Here is a 22,920-nt window from a genome sequence, read left to right on the forward strand (position 1 = left end):
CATTAAGTTTACTACTCCAAAAAGACCAGGTCTGTGATAAGTGAGGTTAATAACCAAGGAAGTAGGTAAGCAGTTAATATATATCTATATATGTATATATAAAATGGAAAACAAACATTTATTTTGATCTGAAAAAGTAATAATACAAAACCTGAAGGTAAAACAATCATCTCAAAATGTCATAATACACCTTTTCAATAGATAAATGTTCATAAAAATATCTTGAACCCTAACCAAGAAAACAATTATAATACAATTTTAATTCTGCTACATAAAACAGCTTTTCTATGAAACAAGAAGGCAAGTTCAGGTATGAAAACATAATTTACTTATTGCTTTTGCTACAATGTTGTTTGTTTTTTACATATAGTCATAAATACACTATACAGTATAAAATATTTCGTAGGAATACATTTTGTGGTCTGCTTAGGTTTGCTGGCTTTAATTCTAGCACCAAATAAAAAAATGAAAATCAAATGAACTTTAAAGGCACTTGCATTGTATGTTTGTTTGTTTGTTTGTTAACATCTTGGTTTGCACTAAATTTCGTCACTTCCCTCTGGTAGAAGCAATACTTGATCCTACTTTTGTCTTTGTACAGTTCAGGTCACGTTGAGGCACCAAATGATTTATGAACATTCCCATCCCTCAGCTGTTTCTTTCTCTTACAACATTCATTGCTGCTTTTTAGGCTTCACCTTTCCTCCTTCACTTCCCAGCTACTTAATCTCTTTACTTCTTCATGTCAGACGATCCAGCTTCACTTCCTTAGTCCCTTGAAAAACCTCTCTTCAAACCTCCACTTCCCTTACTCCATCTTGTGCATCTGTTATTCCAATATCAAAACACGTCACTATCATGATATGTGACTTGCACAGATTAACACACTGCTCCAGTTCCTCTGTCACTTGTTCCAGTGCCTCCAGGTACTCCTGTGACTCCTTATCGAGATCAGGATCCACTTCAACTGTCAGACAAAAAAAAATCAGTGAATAAGAGAAATAGCTCATAGTAAAACATTATTCTATCACAAGGGAGTCAATAGAGTACAGTTTTATTTCTTTTGAACTAAAATTTTTTTCACTTTGTTCAGCAGATGCAAAACTCCACCTTGAGGCTCCAGTTAAGCACAACATTCAGTCTGTGAACAAATCTCATGCCTCAGTTTCCCAGCTATAACATGGATATAGAAAGATTTTTTTTTCCTTCTTTGGAAAGAAGGATATTAAAAGGTTATATAAATATATAATATTAACAAGCATCACACTGAGTCTCTGCATTGTTTTGACCTTCTCTTCTGGTTGGTTTGGAGGTGGTTTTGTGTTCATTTCTGGTACTACTCAGCACTCAACAAATCCCGTATCACAGAAATAGAATGGAGTCACAGAGTATTCTAGGGCTCAATTCAGCAAAATATCTTAGCAAGTGCTTAACTTTTTCAGTGGGACTGGTCACATGCTGAAAATTTGTTACATGCTGATCATACCACTGTTTTTGCAAAGTACTTACAGTCTTCTTTCCACTTATTTGGATCCATCATCAACCTGCACTTTGTCTCTTCCAACTCTTCCTTCAAAAATTCATGCTTTGCCTTTACTTCTTTGATTCGCTGCTGGCGCCTTTCTAGTATCTTCAGCTTGGTATGGAAATACATCAGACCCTTTTAAGACACACAGAAAGACCATTTCATGAATTTGCCTGTTATGAGCTGACCTCCAACAGTTTGACACAAGTTGCTCCCAGCTCATTACTTGTAAGAGTTAGCAGGAGGGTTGTTTTGTTTGGTTGTGGGGTTGGTGGTTTTTGGTTTTGGTGGGGTTTTTTTTTTTGGTTTTTTTTTTTTTTAATTTGAAGTTTACATTAATGGATTCTAATGTAGAGGAACAGCATGCTACATCACTCGAGCATTTGTTGCACTTCTCTGAATTAGCAAACATCTATAATACATTCTGAAATTACTACTGTTTGTAGAGGAATTATTTTTTCCAGCAGTGCAAAGGATAAACACAGCCTAATAATAATGTGAAAGTTATATTTAATCCTAAAACATATGAATTCTTATTTTCTTAAAAGCATTCCTACCTGCTCAACATCCTGGAAAGGCTATCATGAAAGAAATGGGAAAAAGGCATCAGAAGAATACAGAATTCTGGTCTCCAAAATAGAATTAGCTGAAGTGTTTTCTAATTACAAGTAAATTAAACTCAGTGCATCCCCGATTTAATAGAATCCTGTCATTTACATAAAGAGTTAATGACCCTATAGTTGAGGGAGGCTGTAAGGTTTCATCAGCCAGGCTAAGATTATAAAGTCTTCTCATAATGTATTCATTGGTAACTTCCATTTACACCGTCAGTCATGTTAGACACAATTAATTTTAGACAGTAATCATTTTCATTTTCTGTGTTAAGGGTACCCCAACATATGAATTGTAAAATTAATAATTATAGTGCTTTAATTGCAATCAATTTCCTGAACACCATTCCAGCATTCAAGCAAGGATTCTGCCTGTATACTGTAATTTAAGTTGTCTACAGTTGTTGTAAAATATGTGCTGACCTCAGTTTCCTCTTGTCTGTGTCGCTGTAACCGTTCCACATCATCTATCTCATAAACTTTAATTTCAAATGGCTCTTTTAAAGTGCCTGGCAAAGGTGGCAGATCAACCCATTGGCCAGTGACGCTGGGTTTTCTTCCTAGGGAGGCAGCATCTGGCAACGGAGCAGGAATCAGTCTACGACGCTGGAGACCTAAAATACAAAAGACAAGCGTTCCTCAGACTCTAAGAGACTATCAGACCACTAAACATACTGCAGTGAATGAATTAAAGATCTAGGTTCTCAGGATACTTAGGAAGAAATGCTTTTCTTGATCTTTTCCTTTTAGTAAAATACCCTCAGGCTGCTAACAGAGTTACTACCTTGACAAAGTATGTTCCACTTAGTTCACGGACGGGAGTAACAGCAGTTCTTCTCCCAAAGCAGATGTCTGAGCATCAGTTCTTTATTCTCTCCTTGCAAAAATATTTTTCCTGGATTAATTTTTCTTTGGTGGGCTACAATGGTATTCATTACCTTGCAATGGCAATGAGATAGTGAGTAATTTCAAACCAATATTGGCAATGGCAGACAAATATAGAAATCTCCTGCTCCTCCAGTTAAAGCCAAGCAAGGCTATATAAGATCCCTCTCATTTTATTACCTCTTTGCAAAGAGCAAACAGTTCCCTCTAGAACTACTACCAATGCTTTAAGGTGTGTATTGGGTTTGCGTGGCTAGGTTTTGGTAGCAGGGGGGGCTACAGGAGTGGCTTCTGTGAGAAGCTGCTAGAAGCTTCCTCTATGTCTGATAGAGCCAATGCCAGCTGGCTCCAAGATGGACCTGCTGCTGGGCAAGGTGACAGCACCTCTGTAATAACATATTTAAGAAGAGGCAGGGGGAACTGCACAACTGCAGCCAGAGAGGGGATTGAGAATATGTGAGAGGACCAACCCTGCAGACACCAAGGTCAGTGAAGGAGGAGGCGGAGGAGGTGCCCCAGGTGCCACAGCAGAGATTCCCCTGCAGCCCACGGTGAGGCAGGCTGTCCCCCTGCAGCCCATGGAGGGTCACCGGGGAGCAGAGGTCCACCTGCAGCCCATGGAGGATCCCACGCCAGAGCAGGTGGATGCCTGAAGGAGGCTGTGACCTCGTGGGAAGCCCACACTGGAGCAGGCTTCTGGCAGGACCTGTGGCCCCATGGAGAGAGTAGCCCAGGCCAGAGCAGGTTTGCTGGCAGGGCTTGTGACCCCGCAGGGGACCCACACTGGAGCAGTCTGTTCCTGAAGGACTGCACCCCGTGGAAGGGACCCACGCCGGAGCAGTTCGTGAAGAACTGCAGCCCATGGGAAGGACTCATGTTGGCGAAGTTCACGGAGGACTGTCTGCCATGGGAGGGACCCCAGGCTGGAGCAGGGGCAGAGTGTGAGGAGCCCTCCCCTGAGGAGGCAGGAGCGGCAGAGACAACGGGTGATGAACTGACCGCAACCCCCATTCCCCATCCCCCTGTGCCACTGCAGGGGAGGAGGTAGAGAAATTGGGAGTGAAGTTGAGCCTGGGAAGAAGGGAGAGGTGGGGAGAAAGTGTTTTAAGATTTAGTTTTTATTTCTCATTACCCTAATCTGATTTGATTGGTAATAAATTAAACTAATTTCCCCAAGTTGAGTCTGTTTTGCCTGTGATGGTAATTGCTGAGTGATATCTCTCTCCATCCTTATCTTGACCCACGTTATATTTTCTCTCCCCTATCCAGCTAAGGAGGGGGAGTGACAGAGCAGCTTTGGTGGGCACCTGGCATCCAGCCAGGGTCAACCCACCACAAGGTGCTAAATACTAGCAGTTTTCAATGACTTTGTGGGATTAGGAGACATTCAGAGGGCAGCAACCAACCAAGCTGCAACTTGAGACACCTCTAATGTCAAGGCCTATCACCACCCACTTGCACCAGCACTCAGAAGCTCAGAGCATCACAAACCTCACCAATTCCTGAACAGGAGGGCTCCTATATTTACAAATAGCATACTGCCACCTTGATGCACCTGCTAGGGCTCAAGTTTCATGAAGCAGAGACTGACTTACATCTTCAAAAATGCTAGCACTTTTGTATACAAGAGTTGGCACTTTGGTGTCCAGCATTTTTTGTGATTATAAGTATCTCTTCATTCCCTAAAAGGCTGACCTTTACACTGTATGTGTCAAGGATGAGTACATGCATAGAGCTGGTCAGGCAACGTTAACAAGGTTGCAGTCCAATCCCTAGGTAAATAGGAGGGATGAAGGCCACCAGAGACAAGCCAAAATATCACATGGTCTCAGTAAGTATAAGCAGCTTTTGGGTGACTGGTGACAATAGATTTAGTGCCTAATTTTCTCCTTTTATTGAAAACCAACTCAGAGATAAGGCGTCTTATTTCTTCTGGTCTTCTTACAAAAGGAAGCACAGCAAACAGATGAGAGAGTGCTGCTCAGAGGACAGTGCTGCCAAAATAATTTCTGGGCTGAGACCTCTACAGGAGAGTTAAGTGCAAGTTAAGGCTGTCAGGTAAGCCCTGTCACAAACTTCAACGTGAAATGGAGACAAAATCCCAGCAGGTACCCCCAAAGCAACACACCTCCATAGATACCTGAAGAGTTACCTGCTTTATATATTCTTAAGAAAAACATCCCTAATTCTTAATTGCATCCTTGCTAATTTCTAAGTAACAAGAACAATCACAACAGTAATGTTTTGGAAAGGGGAAGATGTGATTCTACTTCTACAACACGTGTTCATCATTCTCACAACCCCAATTCATTTAGCCTGAATCACCGCTACAGTCCTGCCTCCTGAAATCACCCACTGTAACTGATCCTGTAACCACTTTGGTGACAGCGGGATCCCTGAAGAGGACACCGAACAGATACAGTCAAACACATATACTAAGCAGACAAACTTCATATCCTTCCACTGCACCAGCCAGGGTCAATGTCGTTTCTCCAAGGATGAAGTTAAAGGATAAGAGGACAAGGTTTCCAGTGACATATATAGGAGTAAGATCTGTCCTTAAATCCAGAGACTGCATGACTCCAACACAGTTTGGAGCAATGTAAGCAGCTCCAAGAATCTCTAACACTTTTTAAGCCAATAATGGGTCTGCACCAAACACTTCTTGTAAGAAATATTTCATGAATGTCCTAGGAAACCTCATTTCACATATAAAATACATTATTGTCTCAAAATCTACAGCACTCCAAAAAAGTAATACATAATTTACTGATATAGAACAATTTCAATTGGAAAAAGAAATAGTTTGTCATTTTTAAAGACCTTATAAGCATTTCCTGGGGCAAAACCAAATACAAATCCATCAGTGGGTAATGCCTTCTCAATATGTGTGCAACTTCTACAGCTGTTAATATTGATTTGTAGGAAAGGTTTAAGAGGTTGATACGCTATGGAAAGAGAACTGCAGCAAATGTTGCACTAAGTTTCAAAAATGATTTATCACCTGCTGAAGCAACTCCGTTGCTTTGACCAGAAAGCACCATGATACCTACATCACTTTAACTCATTTGGTTTTACTGCCAGAATCGAGCATCATGGGTGTCTACAGGGATTGCAATCATTACCGCTTTCCAACCAAAAGCTCAGATTCAGCGCATTGCTGATATTAGTTTCTACTGTATTTCCAAGTCAGTATGCTTAGATTGCTGAACGAGGCTGCTGGTCATTAGCTACATGGCATCAATTGCCACTGATTCTTTACGATACTACAGGACTTCAACCTAGATCAGTAAAAATGAATACTGTAACAGCAGTCATATGAGCCTGATTTTGAAGCTGGCTACAACTAGCGGCACTTATGTGAGCACCACCTGTGAAAGCAATAAGGAAAGGCACTGGAGAGCAGGAAAGAGGACCTGGCTCTCCTACGCCCACCTTTGCGCATGGTCGGACATGTCTGCCTTGGCACAGTACGTCAGCCGGAGCCGCCTCTTCTGAGCAGCTCCCCCAGTTGCTTTCCTGTTGCTTATAGTATCCACATGTACATTCTAAAATTTCTTTATAAAAACACTATTAGAGTGCAATACTATAATTTTGCAATTAGCTGGTAGCTAATTAACATAAGAGTCACTGCATCTTACGTACACAGCTAACTGTTCTGCCCCTAAGCCTTACCTTTGGGTAATCTAACGCACATTCAGCAATCCTCATTAATTCACGAACAGTCTTCTCCCCTCCAGGCCCATTCCCTTGTTTCCAAACTATAGTCCCAGCCCATCTCACTGAAATTCCCTCACAGACGCCTGGCAGCAGAGCTCCTCCTCTCCTCGCGGCCCTTCTCTCACCAGTCTTCCCTGACACTCCCTTGATCCTCACAAAAACTCATCAGTGCCCACCCAGCACCCTCACTCTTTCCAACCCACCCATAACACCCTGCTATTTTGGGCCGCCCTGGTGCCGCACTCGCTGCTGACCCTGCTGAGGGAGGAAGGAACATCCCCCCCTCAGCCATCTGCTGCCTCCTCCCTCGCAGGGAGGCTGCCGGCGCCCCGGGGCACCCAGCGCCTCTCCTGCCCTCTCCGCCGCAGCACCTGTGTCACACCTGCAGCTTTGAAGTGAAATAGATGACAAGTAGCTGCTGTCACAGCAATACGCGTGCACACGCAAGCGCATGCAGGCAGTCCACCTCCCTGCTTTGAGTTTCCCCCAAACCTCCTCTCTGTCAGAGATGCCATGAAACCCCCCCATCCTCAGGGACACAGTGGAGTGCCAGTGGACACCTGGCCACGTTCCCCCTCATTTCTTACCTGTTGATCGTTTTTTGGGGGACTTGAGGCTCCTCATCCGGCCTGGAGATGACATCCCGCTTTCGCTCATGGAGTCATGTGCCGAGGAGGCGCTGCCGGTGGCCTCGCTGTCCCGAATCATGCTCTCATAGCCACTGCTGCCCCCGCTGTGGTAAAACAGAGCCGTCCTCCCCATGGCCGGTGGCAGCTCCCCGCTTAGTACACTGCTGTTGTCACTGCCGTGCCCGCTGCTGTACCGCTGAGGCCGCCGGGGCGCCGTTATCTTGCTGTATGGAGACGGCAGCACCGGGATTTGCGACTTCTCGTCGCTGAGGTTAATGCCGCTATCGTTGCCGCTGTCGGAGTCGGTGGAGCCTCGGAAGTGGCCCACCTTGGCAGAGCTGCCTGACACCAGCTCGTTCACACGGCTGTTGGCTGCCCTCATGGCCTGCTTGGTCCCCATGATGGTCCCTCGGCCGGGTTTGCCGCTGACGGGCTGCACGGAGCGGGGGGCCGCCTTCCCACTGGGGGCCATGCCAGAGCCCTTCCCTGTGGGCTGCGCCAGGGACTTCACAGAGGAACTGAGAGACTTTGACCCGCTGGCAGAGAGGCCCCGGTTTTTATTCCCGTTAGCTTGCACCTTCTGGTTAGCTGTGGGTTTTGCCTGGCTGTTTTTACCAGGTGCAGGGGTGGTGAAAGCTGCTGGTAAACCCACACTGGAGGCAACAGGGGGGACCCCCAGCCTGGGGACAGAGCGCCCTGCCCGGCTGTTGCTGGCACTCCCATTATCCCTCGCCACGCTTGCTTTGGATCCAACTGATGTCAGGCTGTCGCACCTCTCCAGGGACATGTGGCTCCCATAACGGTGCACGGCTTCGCTCTTTGACGCCTTTGCCTTTAAGCTGGATGTCATCTTGGGCAAAGAGTGGTCACCCTTCAGGTTCATTTTGCTGCTGGTGCTTTCACTGAAGTAAGACCCAGCTTTCAACCGCAAATCTGCTTCGTCTTCAGCCTTTGGCGTGGCAGCTCTAGCAAAGTCCAGGCTGGAGGGTTTTCCCCCACCATTACCCAGACCAACAGGTTTCTGCTCCAGGCTTGATTTGCGTACAGGAGGTGTTGGAGGCGTTGGCCCACCTGGCCTGGGCAACATGGTTGACTTCTGTAGTGCGCTCTTCTTTCCCAGTGATGATTTCAAGCTGCCAGTGGCCAAGGGAGCATCCGAATTCCCTCGGGTCACGGCCTCCGACAAAGTACTGTTAGCGTGTGACACTGGCATCACTCCCAGTGTGGTGGCTCCTCTCTTCAGCTGTGGCATCTTCATTGGAACTTCTGACTTCTTTGCAGCTCCACTGGAGGATTTGCAGGCCATTTCACAACCATCCACAACCCTCTGCGAACAGGCAAGCATAGTCTGTGACTTCGTTGGCCTGGATGCTGCACCAAAATACTGGGCAGCTTTTCCTGGCTGTTTCTCAGTACCAAATGTGTGAGATTTTGGAGACAGCAGCGAGTCTGTAGGTTTTGCTTCCAACTGATAATCGGTGCGCAACAGCCAGGGATCTTCAAATATACCATGCGAATTCTGCAGCTCTTTATAGCTGAGGACAGTATTATTGTGGATTGGAGATGAGGTAGTTTTTGTTTTCCTAGGAAGACTAGAATGTATTGTTTCTATCACAGGCGTATCGCGAGAATTACTAAATTTTATTTTTACGGGCTGATCAGTGACACAAAAAGCACTTTTTATCTGAGATGCTTTGGTAGTTTCAGGGGTTTGAGGGCTTTTGCTGATGCCTGAGGACAGCTTGCTGGAACTCAAGCTCTCACTCTCCAGTTCAGAGAAGCAAAATCCACTGTCGTTCAGAGCGCTTTTCAGGGGGACGGATAAATGGGATGAATCCAAGTTGAAGGGTTCCTCGGACTTATTACAGCTGTAAGACGACTGTGCGACAAAACTGTCACTAGACTGGGCTCCATCACTTTCGATTGTACAGATACTGACTTCACTAAGCCATGAACTGATGGAGGAACGTCTGCTACTGGTAAAGGGATCCTTAGCAAAGGGCACAACAATATCAATATTTACACCAGTAGAAGTCTCCTGTGAGGTATAAGCATCAAACTCATCATTTATACTGCTGATAATACTGACCGGCCTTGAACCCGATGCCAGGGCCTGAAGGGAGCAGTCGCTGTTAAAGCTAATGATACTGGAAGGTCTTCCATTATCCATAATCCCACTAATGGATAGTTCTTCCACCACAGTGAAAACAAGCTCATCCTCTCCATTCAGCTCAACAGGCTGCTGCAAAGTCACCGTGGTGGTTAGTATATCCCGGTCAAAACATTTCCCTCTGAATGCTGACCTGAAGCTGTGTACCTCTATCGCACCTGACTGATTCTGGGCATTGCTACCAACCAGGAATGCGCTTCCTACGGGGTTTTGCTCAGGTTTGTTTCCCATCTGCTTGCTCATTCCCACAGGAGGAGTCCGAACTGCATTGCTATTGTCCAGCTCCAAATTCTCAGCTTTAGAGCTCGGTACGTGCTCTTTCTGCTGTGGAGGTGGAGGTGCTGGGCTTGGCAAGGGTCTCTTCATGTACAAGGACTTTTCCTTAATGACACATTCAGCTGTGGCCTTATTCTGCTCCGGATTCCTTGAAGGGCTACACCTTGAGGACTGCAGGGAATCAGTGATTGTCTCTCTCTCTCCCTCCAGTATCGAGTCTATTATTTTGTTGTCAGCTCTGCTCTGTGGCTTGGAAAGCTCTGTTTTCAAGTGAGGTGTGCTCTTTTCATGACAATTGTCATTGCCACCCCTTGGTGCAACAGCTTGGAAAGGAAGGTTATGTCCTTTTTTAGGAGATGCAGTTTCTTGTGGAACTGGTTTCTTAAATCCTCCAGAAGGAGAAGATATTTTTTCTTTTATCAGCTTAGACTGTGCATTTTCTGTACCTCCAGGGACTGGACTACAATTGGACACAACAGAGACTTCTCCACAAGCAAATTTGATAGGTTCCTCACTTCCATCAATGCACTCTAACCTTTCCTGCAGTTCAGCAAAAGTGTTGCATTTAAAATGGTCCTTGTCAGAACTCCTACCAATAGCAGAATTGTCTTTACTTCTCTTCTTGTTTAGGGATGGGATTATGGGAACAAACTCTGGAGGACCTTCATTATCTGTCAATTCCCTGTCAGACAAAGCTGCACCATTGGGACCAACATAGATGACAGTATCACAAGACTGTTCACTGCTGGAGGAATAATCAGGATCACTAGATATACTCAGAACAGGAAGGTCAGGGTCAAGGGCAACGGTTCGTGGGTGGAATGGTCGCAAATGGGGTGGTCTTCGGACATGTCCTTCTTCACATGAACTCTCTCCTCCAGACGAGCTGGATGCATACTGCAAATGATCAATAAGGCAAAAGTTATTATTATAAATTGATATATAAGAATATATATGTACATATAATTGATTAAAAGGTCAGGTTTGCTATATACACTCTGCTTTGTGTATACTATCACAACTACATCTAGTGGAAAAATGTTAGAGTGTGAATTAAAAAAACAAGGTCATGCTACATAGATTTTACTGTATTAGGAGCAATATTACAATCACACCTTTTCAGATAATTTCTATTAAATATTATGCATTGTCTTCCTCCTCAACAGTTTTCTGTTCCTTCCTTATTGGTTTTTAATTAATACAAATAGGAGCTTTTGAGATATTTCCACATATAAGCAAAGAAAGAATACATGTTTGGAACAAAAAAGAAGGGAATTTCAGGATTAAGGATTGGGGGTGGGATGATGGCTCAGTGCCAAGTCATTTGTCAGTTCCTCTCTTGAGCTTTTATGCATTTTGTATTACTTCTTACTGCTGAGAAATCCCATGTTCCCCCACCGAGAGGTTAGGAAAACTCATTTTCAAATGAATTAATTTCTGCTTGTTTGTGAACCAACCTTCGATTTCTTCTTTCTCATTCGGTGGATTCGCGATGCAAGCTGAATGGTGGTGAGAGTTTCTGCATAATTGGCTGGGGAGTCAGAAATATGCGCAATCATAGTAGTTCTGCAGTTGATGTTCCCAAGTGACTCCCTCAACAACATTGTCAACTTGTTGTCCCTGTGTAACAAATGAGAACACTAGGATGGTTTAAAGAAATCACAATCTTTTTTTGCAGATTTTTACACCACAAGCTGTGCTTTCACTCTCATAGGATATATGCATGTATGGTACATGTAGATAAGAAATACGCTCCTATTATTTGACCACACTTAAAATGTGTCTAAAATGTACACATACAAAGATACCAATATTTTAATTCTTTATCTGCCTGTGTATTTGCAGTATGATAAGTAATTTTATTTGTTACTTAGATAATTGTCAAACAATTGATTGATAACTAGTTTAGTCATCTCAGGTTTAGCTCATATTACCCAAAAAGCTCATGAGTGCTGTATTTTTAGCTGAGCAGACTTAGTACCTGGATAGCTAAGCTCTGTGAGCTCTATGCAAACAATTTTGATAATAGTAAAAAAACCAAGTCAACAGAAATTATAAGAAATCTCTAAACAAATATAACAATGTTAGATATCAGAAATATATTATCAGTGTCACCCCAACTAATCTAGTTTCCATTCTGCCTGCTGTGCTCTGCTCTGACATAGCAAATGGAAAGCAGAATGTCTGTCTGAAGGCTTTGCTGGTGATGCGAGTCCTCCACCATGGACAGCAAAGCTGACAAGACAGGTGATATTTTGTCCTTGACTGGTCTCCAAGACATCTCTCCCCAGGGCTCCTTGGAGGCTGCTTCCTCTCGCCCCCCTGAGCTGGCCCAACATGTGGGAACTACCGTCATGTCTGCTCACTAAACCATGGTAGGTGACAAAGTTGAGGATCTGCCCTTCCCTATTCTAACCCATCCATCCTCTACTCCATCCACAAACCTAGCAACTAGCCTGAGGAAATTATCTTTCTGCCTAATACAGACAGAAAGAACACCTGTTTGAGATGCAGCACTAGATAAATATGTGAAATGACATGATTGATAACAACAGCACAAAGTTATAACGCATGAAGACAAGCAGCAATTAAATTTAAGGACTGAAGGCCAAGTTCTGGTAAGGGTATTTACAATGTGGCTGTTGTCTTTAAGCTGGGCTCCCCACAGGTGTGTTTGACATAATATTATTGTCAGGTACACTCCACAAAGGAACACACCTAAATGTTCCCTTCTGCTAAACAAATGTGCAACATGGTGGTCTTCTTTTTTTTAACTGAAAAGATGTATCGTTCAAAAAGGCATACAGAAATAACAACCTTTGATGACCACACTTGATAAACTCTAGTATTTTCTGAAATTTCAGTACATTTTTTAAATTTGGAAAAAGCAGAGAAAATCCTACGAAATTTTGATGAAATTGTTCACTAACGTCCAGCTGGCTGAGATCAGTCTAAATTCCAAACACAGGAAACAAAGAGGAGATAGAAGGAAAAAAAACGGTTTGGCCATTTTCCCCTGCTTTTTTCAACAATCAAACCCTCCCCAACATTTCACCCAACTTAAGTATATACCAATATACATATAATTTTTAGCCACGTAATTTCATGTTACTATGTGACATTTAAAAAGTCGTGTGTATGTACGCATATGTATAGACAGGTAGATGAATAGATATGTGTATCTGTAATACAGAAGTGACCTTAAAAGAAGACAGACCCCTCTCTGACAGAACTTCCTTTAACTTCATCTTAGGTAAAGAGTAAATTGTTGATGCACTTCATTGCTAAGGCAAGACCAGCCACAAATTTAAGATAATGCAGACAATAATTCACTTACTTATATGGCACATGCTTAGCACCGTTAATTAAGGCCAAAATTACATTGCCCAGGGCAGAGAGAGACAGACATAGAGAGCCTCCTCCATCTCGGCTCTTGCTCAGCACTTTTTCACAGCTCCCTAGATCAATGAGATGCAAACGGCTGCGTCCTCCAGACACTAAAATAAAAAGGGGAAAAACAGTTGTACATCACGTTCTTGCATGGACTCAAGCCAAACTTGGTATTCAAAATGTATTCAAATGAGGAAAATAATGAATACAGCATAGGATAATGACCAAATTAAATATTAATAGTAAGGAAACCAGATATTAGCCACAGCTACCAAAGTTAAAGGTGACTCGACTGGCTTGAGGGTTCACTTCATTTTTTCTTTTTAAGTTTATTGCAAATTATTGTTTAAACTAACCCAAAACCACATCATTTAAAAATAAACAATATGGTAAGAAGGTTCATACTTCCTCCTTTGCCGCTCTTCTCCATGCGATACTGGTATATGTGAAGAGTAAAGAGCATATGTGAATTCCTCCTATCTTCTTCCTCGCATTCAGGTTTGCTGGTACTTCTGGCAGCAATTGCAGCATCAAGGAAAAAGGCAGCTTTCTCTGCTGTCGGGGCCCTTAGCTCACTTTGGTTTTGAAGCTTGAATATAAACAAGAAAATGACTAATTAGCACAGAGGCATTTTTTTTTATTATTTTTTTGCTAAACTGGCTAAATCTCTAGGGCACTAAAAGAACAAATATGTACACCATGGGAGAAGGGCTTATAAATTAAAAGCAATAAATTTTTTTACTGTCTTAAAAGTTGTCATAATTGTCGTCAGATAAAAGGAAATAAAAAGCAGAAGAAAGTCAGGCTCAGAAAAATCTATGTTGTGATATCCATTATACCTGGGTTCCACATATTGGATCTTCTCTTAGATAAACCCCGGGAGACTGGCCATCCTGAAGGCTGCCAGTGGCTACTTCAGCTAACAAATCCTTAAGGTTTTCATCTTTGCCACTGATCTCCACAGCAGATACTCTAATAGAGAAACGAGTCCCAGTTTTTTCTTTACGTTCATTGATTAATTTGAAGAGCCAAGAAATTGCACAGGGGATAATACCAAGGCTTTGTGTGGAATTATCTTTCCCAATCATGGTAAAAGATTTTCCTAGAATGAAAAGACAAACATGAACTTAATTCACCTTTCTTGTACAAGACAGTGTCTCTTCATATCACCACTGTACATTACATGCAATGTCATGTGCTGCACAGATAATGGGAAAGAACAGATGCAAAAATGCAAAATATTTAATTATTAATCCATTACTATTTATTCAATTAGCTTTGCAATTTTTGTAACTCAGACCCACAGCAAATTAATGTTAAAAACATCTTTGATCTTTTGATTTTCATCACAATGCATCTATATAAACTTGCTCTTAAATAAGCTAATCTGATGTTACGTTTTACCTTTTCAAATTAAAACTTACAATCCCAGTGTAGAAATAAACCATGATAAGTTTGCAAAGCTAATTAAAAAGAAATTCTAATCTATTCATATACTCCAGGTTTATTGTTCCAGGAGCTGACAGCATGTAATTACCAGACTGACATAGTAATTAACTGTAACGAATTTGGGAGCTTACCAAGCTTGACATGACCAAAGCAAAATATGCAACCATCTGCACCATTCACAACAGACTGGATTACTTCTGCTACTGTTCCAGAGCATACCTCAGCCTGAAAAGAAAGATTGGAGACAAATAAGTAAAAGAGCATATACTGCTGTGTTTTTTACTATTCTTCTATAATAAGATGAATGACTCAATATTTTTGAGGTGCAATATTCTCCCCATTTTTATGGCATCAGTCCTATTATTTTAGTAACTATGCTATCTTAAAAAATAATAAAATATGCTACTACAGCCTAAAATAGTTCTCAATTCTATTAAACCAATTCTCTTGGAATATTGATTCTATGACTAATGTAGCAAACTGAATGCTATCCAACCAGGCTTCCTGCTGGTATAATAGCTTAGCCAAGGCTATTCAGCAATAGTAGCAACTCCACTGAAATTAAGCTACTCAAGAGTGCTCACAGGAATTAAAAAGACATTTATACTAGAGAAAATGCATTAAGATCCCTGAATAAGATTTCATAGTATCACATTTTCCTCTTCCAGGGGAAACATCATCATCAATAAAGAGAACTTGCTAACATATTTGAGTGTACTAAAACCAGTTTATCCACGTCAGTGAAGGTTTCAAATATACAATAAGATGATCTATTAAGTACGGCAACTGGGGGCCGGGGAGAGGGTTGGTGTAAATATGTAACTACAGTGAAATGATAAGGCTCTGTTTGCAGGTGCATGGCAGCAAGCTTGCCTCGAGCAACAACGCCTGCACAGAAGTGGCTGTGCTGGCCAACGTCACCCAGAAACACCACAAACAGGCCACCCAACAGGCCCACCACAAGGACCTGAAAGAGCCCAGCCCAAACTGGGGGTCAGCAATGTGAAGGACTGGTGCCAAAACCAGCAGAGAAGCAGACTGTGACCGGCCACTTTGCAGCAGAGCTGGCAACACAAGTAAGAAAAAGCTGCTTCCAGTTCTGGGCTAATGTTGAGATCACTGTTGTGTCTTTCTGCACAAAGATGCTGTTTGAGCTTATGCAGAATCTTAAAACCAGCCTCCTGGCATGATTACCATTGTTTTAGGCACTGATCTGTGTGGGAGGTTATTCTCCATCTTTAGTGCTTGGCTAGGACTTTAAAAAATGAAACAAAATCCTAGGAGAAGATCTGATTCTAAACTAGATCTTGTCATGTTTTCTCAACATTAATGTAGCATTTTCACCTTGGATGTTTTGTAGTTTATTTTTCTTTCATCAAACCCTTCTTTTTTTCAGGCAGTTCAAACTTGAAGTAGTACTTCATACTCTGCTTAATTTTTCTCCTCTTTTTAAAGTTGTTCTAGGATTTTTTTTCTGAACCCAAGATTTTTCCCAGAAGGAAATTTCAGGTGTCTAGTCTCACCGAATATACTGCAGCCCCCAATCCTCCCAAATACCATCCACCCCATCTGGGTATCACATTTCAGGTCTGGGGCTACTACTGTACAAATACACCCTTTTGCAGGGCAAGAGAAAGGCATGCACCATCAGCACCACCATCAAGATAAAATAATCAGCCAAAACCACAGTATAAACAAACTGGAAAAGGCGAGGAAGATATAAAAGCTCCCTAACTGTTTCGGTATAGCAATCCCACGGGGTTAGCTGTATCTCTTCTCCTAACAGCAGCATTTAGTTTAACGTTAAGCACATGTTCATTTCCCATTGAAAGCAGTGGGGAAGGACTTTATTTCAGTGACATCAAATGGGTTAAAACCTAACTGGATGGAAAAGTGAATTTCAAATTGGCTGTATGTCTTTCTCTAACAAGAGAAAATGCAGGAAGATAATTTAGTCGGCAAATCCATCTCCCCAGCTATTACTCCTTAATTTTACATCTCAACTAAACTGAAAATGTAAGAATTTACCCACTTGTCTATTAATTACCATGTTTTTTCCAGACATTAAGGCAACTCATTCAAATAAAATTCCCCAGAAACAGAAAGAACTCTTAAGGCAATCAAATGCAGTGGCCATGAGAAGACTCAGGAGATTTGTGCAATTGACTCCAGTACCTGCGAAGCATCCTGGGGGAAAACCGCATCAAAGGCAAACATCTTTGGGACAGCAACAACGCCTCTCCTGTGACCTGCATTGGAAGGCCCACTTGCCGCTGGATCATAAAACGTAATTTGTTTTTTTCGCGGGTCTACTTTTAGGAAGGACATGGATTCGGATGTTTCATGTGCTCCTTGAGAGGGACAAATCCTTACCATCACTTTCACCTGCAAGAATTCAGAAGACAGTGACAACTTGAGTTCCCAGCTACAGATAAACGCATGCAAAGCATTCCTCCCAAACCCACTCCCCCTCCCATGACACGTTCATTTGTAATATTTAGGTGTGTCAGAACAACCGTGGGACAAAACCAGAGCCAGATTTTCCAGCCTGGTTTCCACCCTGGGGTCTTCACTGACCTAGCTTTTAAAGGTGCACTTTGTCCCTTCAGTTGACTCTGTTCCAGTTTTACCATTTCAATTTATAAATGTCTGATCTGCAGGTATAATCCACTGTAGGTGTAATACCATGCTTAAAGAAAAGAAAACTCTGGTCTCCTACCTTTCAAGTACTTAATGTGACTGAAAACACAAACCAATTCACTCTGAAAATCAGCCTGAATAACGCAAGGCTCAAACAGCTAGTGCATTCAAACTGAACTAAATCTAGGAACTCTCAATTCCTGGTTCACGTTCTTCTAATAAAAAGGTGCTTCTCTTATAGCCTTCCCAGGCAGATGCCTTTATGCTGTCATTGCTAAGCTCTTTGGTGGTTAGTTGCAGATTTAATGGGAAAGAAGGGAAGGAAAAAAAGCATTAAAAGGTCAAGAAGCTTGAAAAGAAACCACTCACAAAGTACATTTCTATTGCAGCACTGCAAATGCCTATTCCCTACACATGGCATTTTAAGACAGCATTTTTAGAGAGCTCAGGCATGTTGGCTGTGATTTCCAAAGCAGCTTATGGGAGCCAAGTGACTGGGTCTCACTAAAGTTCAGCAAAGGCTGCACACCTGATTCTTTTAAGCTTTCTGAAAATCATACTCTTACTTTGAAAACCTGTGAAATATTGCCTCACACCCACGTACAAGCATTTATCCTTATGAAATGCTCCCAGGTCAGAACCAGCGTGTTTTATACACCTTGCACTGAAGTAAATGACTACTACAGGCGCAGTGAATCACTTTGCCAGTCTTCAATTCTACACTGCCCAGCAGATCAAACTTAAGAGAAAAGCAATGCTCAGCCAGAGTGACTTTCCATGGCCAATATGAAATGTTTCAACAACAAGCTGAACAGTACTATCTCCTTATCCAACTACCAGACAACTTTCACAGCACCAGTGTTAACCATCTAGTTTCACTGGGTGAAGAGCCTCCGTGGCTGTAACGCACCACAGCCAGCAAAGCTGGAACAATTTACACCCGTACTCTCCAGAGCGCCCATCAGGAGCTTCATCTTCTGCAGCGCAACTACTGACCCACAAAACACCCACTCCTTTTAGAGCACTTACACCTGATTTGGAAGGGGAGTGACAGATAGCAACCCCTCTGCTGCAAACCACCAGGTGAACCCTCCAAACACAGAGCATGCAGTCACTTGCTGATCTGAGTCAGGCCCACCTCTAGCCCTGAGCTGGATGTTGCAGGGGGAAGCTGCCTTGGAAAGCATCCCTCTGTGATAAAGAATGATTCTCCTTTTCAGTAACTTTTTGTTGCTAAATTTAACCTTAAATCTGCTCGAACAATTTGACTCCTATTTATTTACTACGTTCTGAGAACATTATTTCATTAAAATGGTGGGCACTTATTACACCGACACATTCTTTGTGTCTTTACAAAAAACATGCGCTTTGCAGTCAGCACTTCCCCGCACTCCTGTATCCAGAGAAATAATGGCAAAGGAAGAACCAAAGCTGAAAAACTACTTCAGCAAAGCACAACATGGGAAATGCAGGCAAGGAACAGAGACCAGAGCAGGCTGAGCCACCCTCCAGGATTGTCCTTCATACCAGACAAGATGACAAGGTGATGGCATACACACCTGCACCCAGTGGATGCAAGTGAATATGTAGTGTCCAAGCCAGGATGCTCCACAGCAGATGGGTGGGTGCAGCAGTAAGCACCATGCTGAAATGTCCCTGCCTTTAGCAGCTGGGGAGGGTGGGTAATTTGAAAATTTCATTTAGGTCCTCAACTGTTTCATTTTTCCAGCTCCTACTTTCAACGGGGGCTAAGCTGCACACAGGCATCCCTGCACAGTTATTCAAGCATCCTCACAGAGAATATTTTCCAGAAAGTGGCTATAAAAGCTTTTCCCCAACATTTTTTCCAAACAAAGGGGTTAAGAAACAATCAACCCCTCCAGTAAACACTGCAGGAGACTCCACCAAAGGTAGCAGCAAATTCTTTCACCTACTGACTCTAGCAGTCCCCTGATTTCAACACTTTCTTTTCTTTCCCCTTTCATAGTGATATGAATATGAAAATCCAGTCCCAGAAAATAAGCAAACCTTAGAATAAATGAAACAGCTGCTTTAAAAGCAAAGTGCACCAGAGGTGACACACTCAAGGCTGTTTCCCCATAAAAGCTCCATGAAGCCAGCTTTGTGTATTAGCCTGCTAGCTCAACCTTGACATGCTACTAAGGTGCTCAGAAAAATAACCTCCCTCAGGGAAAAAAAAAAAAACACAACACCTAAATATATATATAAATACAAATGCCCACTTCAGGGTCACTTGATTAAAATGAATTTTAAAATATATGCTGTTTTCAAAGCACTTCTGTAAACAGTCCTTTCTGTTCTCTCTTCCACCTATTATTAGATTATAGCAGCCAGAGCTTGGATAAGAGGAAAATTGGTTTGCTCCTGACCTAAACAGCAAGTTACCTCCATCAGAGCATTGCTCCCCCTAACACAAAGATGGCTTCACCCCCAGAAAAACCTTGTGTGTCAAATCAGCTTTTGAGACCACCTCTCTGATGGGGAAAGATACTAAAATAGCTTCCCATAATGGATCGGATCCCAAACTTAACAGGCCTCAAGGGTCATCCTCATTTTTACAGTGGAAGTGATCTTTCAAGAAAAATGGGAGGGGGAAGAGAAAAGCAGCTCGAGGGAATTCTGCTTTTAGCATTTTCTGTATAAAAGCTGATTTGCAGAGTAGAAAAACACCGATTTCAAATTTAGCTTCTCTGCCCATGAAATCTATAAGTGATGCCTACCAGAACTTGTAGGGTTATGATGTATCACACTCATTCATGATGCTAAGCCAGGCTCTGAATTCACTCGGAAATGAAGCGGAAATGCTCATGAAAGTACCAACAAGCACAAAGATTACTCAAACATACCCCTTCACAACAAGAAAAACTAAGTGCAGGCACATCCCAGGTGCATGCACACACTTCTAAGTATGTAAAAGAAAGGTTTGGTGTTATGCTATTTATTCTTCTTACACTTCTTGCCCTCCTGTGTTTCAGGTCCAATCTTAAGTGACAGGTTTATATTGTCAGCTCTGAAGTTCATCCCAGTACTCTTCTGGGATAAGTACTGCAGAAAAAGCAGCATACTATAGAGCCAGCACGGTTCCTGCCTTAAGGATGGACTTAACTGCATCTTCTCCTGGGTCTCTTTATCCAGTTCTCATACAAAGATATGCTCACCTGTAGGGACAGCAACGTGCAGTGAAGGAAATCACCTAGCTAAAAGGGCTTGCAGCGAGTGGAGAATTCAAGAAAACATGGGAACCTGCAAATTTAAAAGTAACTTTGGCCTGTAACTGGGGAGCATAGCAGCAAAACCTGCGCTGTACTCTAATGCTTTTATTTGCTTATGAAAATGAATGACTAGAATTCAGTGCAATAACATTAATTTCAGGCCCACTCAGGATCACACCCTCTGTGGGCAGTTATTCAACAATATGGCCAGCTTTCTGGTGGTCAGTTCCAACTGCAGCAGTACCAGCTACTGGTAACACTTGCACAAAGCAAACAAAACAGAAGATAAGGAATTTACAGGAGAATGAATGAAGAAACAGAAGACAGATCTGAAAGAACAAGAACAGGACTGGGGAAAAAAAAGAGAGCTAAAAGGAATGGCAGGTGGCTCAGGGAGAGAAAGAACACAAAAAAGGAAAGATAATATAAATATGGCAATTCCAGAAAAGTCATCTCAGGCTCAGGGCACCTCTGCTCTGACCGCTTTTAGACTCCTTGAGGAGAGCTAAGATGGCACAACCTTCATGTGATGGGGGTGACCCTTCCTGCTAGAACTGGGGATTTTTAGTAACTCCTTTCCCCCCCCCCCCCCCCCTTTTGTGTATTCTTCTTCAATGTCACAGAAAGATGCAGGCTAAGAAAAAGAATTACAAGTGGAAGTTTATCATTATCAAGGATTTGCACATAGACATTCATACAGACATTGAATATTGGATAGATGCTCCATTTTAATGAGCATGTTGATAGAAAAAGAGGATAGGTTTGTATTTGCATTCAATTTCTGCAAATAAAAGAAACACAAACATCACAATACTTGCACATTATTAACATTTTTCTCAGTGCCTGAAGACAGCCTAAATCATGCAAACCACTGAAGTATCCCATTAATTAACCAACTCTAATCTGGAGGGTTTTGTACACTGGAGGTTAACACTCAGCTGCTGAACTTTCCAAATTCATGTTTCTGCAGGAACCAGGATGTCAGCAAAATTGCTGAAGGAAACCCTATTAAAATCAAAAGTGTCTGGGAAAAGAAGATGGCAAATACATCCTGAATATGCCATTAAAAGATAAAGAATTTTAAAAGTAAATGAACGAGCACATAATTTGGAAAAGCCCTAGAAATGGGTGGCGTAAGGTCAGAGGCTCACGCACCCAGCACAACAATGGCTGCAATTTTAACCTTCACTGGCAAGGATGGGAGAGAGATTCATAGCAATCAAGGAGTTGTTTTGGGGTTTGTTTTTTTTTTAAAAGTTTATCTGTCTGTCAGCCTAGAGTGGAAGTCAGAGAGAAGAGGCTATAAAAGCAAACATCTGCAAGCTAGAATTCATTTGCTCCAGCTATGTAAGGGCAAACCCAGCGGATGGATGCTGTAGCAGAAAAACAAAAGCCATACCGCAGTTTTATGTGTGCACAAAGAATTTTAAGGGAGACAAATTGGCAAAGGGCAGATTTCTGAATAAAATGAGAGGGGAAAAAAAAAAGTCCCCTGTGTGGAGGACAATGGCTATGTGGAGGACTATGGGGCTAAATCCCATACAGTTTTAGAAACATCGGATGAGACCACTGGAGAACCACAGAACCATACAGTACACTCAAATATCAGTAATTTGTTGGAGCCCTGAGCCAAAACTCTAGACCTTGACATCTTGGACCCTTATAAAAGTCAAATACATACGCATATTTAACAATTCTGACCTAAACAATGAAACATCTCAAAAACTGAGGGATTTACATCCTGGCTGGTACCTGCCCTTCCTCCTCTTACAGCCCTCCTCCTCCATTGCTACTGTCTACCCTGTTTCACACCTAAGGGTCACAAGGAGAGACCTTGTGCCCCATCGCCATGTGGCAGTCACTGTTCCTATGCTGTGACCTCCTCCAGGAGTGCCATTCCCATGTGCCCCCTTCGCGTGGACTCATGATTTCCAGACCTCCCCCTGCATACTGAACCAGCTGGAGTTGAGGAGAACAGGACAAGTGAGTCACAGCAACCAAAAAAATGGGCTGACTGCAGGACTCGTCAAGTGCAAAACATCAAGCATATGTCAGTGTCAGAAAGCAGGTTTGGAGAAAGTAAGAGACAGACCAAAAAGCCGTGAAACCCAAATTTCAAAGCAACTCTCTGACATGAACATGACACTGATGGCCAGAGTCAAGCTAGCAGTTTTGTCTAACACAGCCCATGTATTTTGGATATGCTGAATTGAATGGAGCTACGGCAAAGCCACGCATCAATGAACACAAAACTCGTCCAAGACCAGTGAGGCATGCGTCGTCCCAGAAGAAATCACGTCCAAGGCTGAATTTGTAGAGAAAAGAGCCAGTGATAAGAGAGAGAATGACACAATCCTACACAATTTTAGACAGAAACAGCCAGGAGACTGAG

General features: G+C 42.6%; 1 protein-coding gene across 1 annotated transcript in view; it reads right to left on the reverse strand.

Moving 5' to 3' along the window:
• Positions 1-426: 426 nt before the first annotated feature.
• KIF26A (kinesin family member 26A) overlaps positions 427-22,920 on the reverse strand; it is a gene marked incomplete at its 5' end in the record, with an annotated part of 102,483 nt that continues 79,989 nt past the window's right edge. The window contains 11 exons of the mRNA XM_082318600.1: positions 427-967; positions 1,510-1,660; positions 2,083-2,103; positions 2,560-2,750; positions 7,329-10,713; positions 11,274-11,436; positions 13,154-13,313; positions 13,612-13,795; positions 14,046-14,308; positions 14,787-14,880; positions 16,831-17,040. Coding sequence (XP_082174726.1) covers positions 792-967; positions 1,510-1,660; positions 2,083-2,103; positions 2,560-2,750; positions 7,329-10,713; positions 11,274-11,436; positions 13,154-13,313; positions 13,612-13,795; positions 14,046-14,308; positions 14,787-14,880; positions 16,831-17,040 — 4,998 coding nt within the window. The 3' untranslated portion in view covers positions 427-791. The remainder of the gene's footprint in view (positions 968-1,509; positions 1,661-2,082; positions 2,104-2,559; positions 2,751-7,328; positions 10,714-11,273; positions 11,437-13,153; positions 13,314-13,611; positions 13,796-14,045; positions 14,309-14,786; positions 14,881-16,830; positions 17,041-22,920) is intronic.

Source organism: Platalea leucorodia, assembly GCF_965183815.1.
Source record: "Platalea leucorodia genome assembly, chromosome: 7".
Classification (NCBI taxonomy): Eukaryota; Metazoa; Chordata; class Aves; order Pelecaniformes; family Threskiornithidae; genus Platalea; species Platalea leucorodia.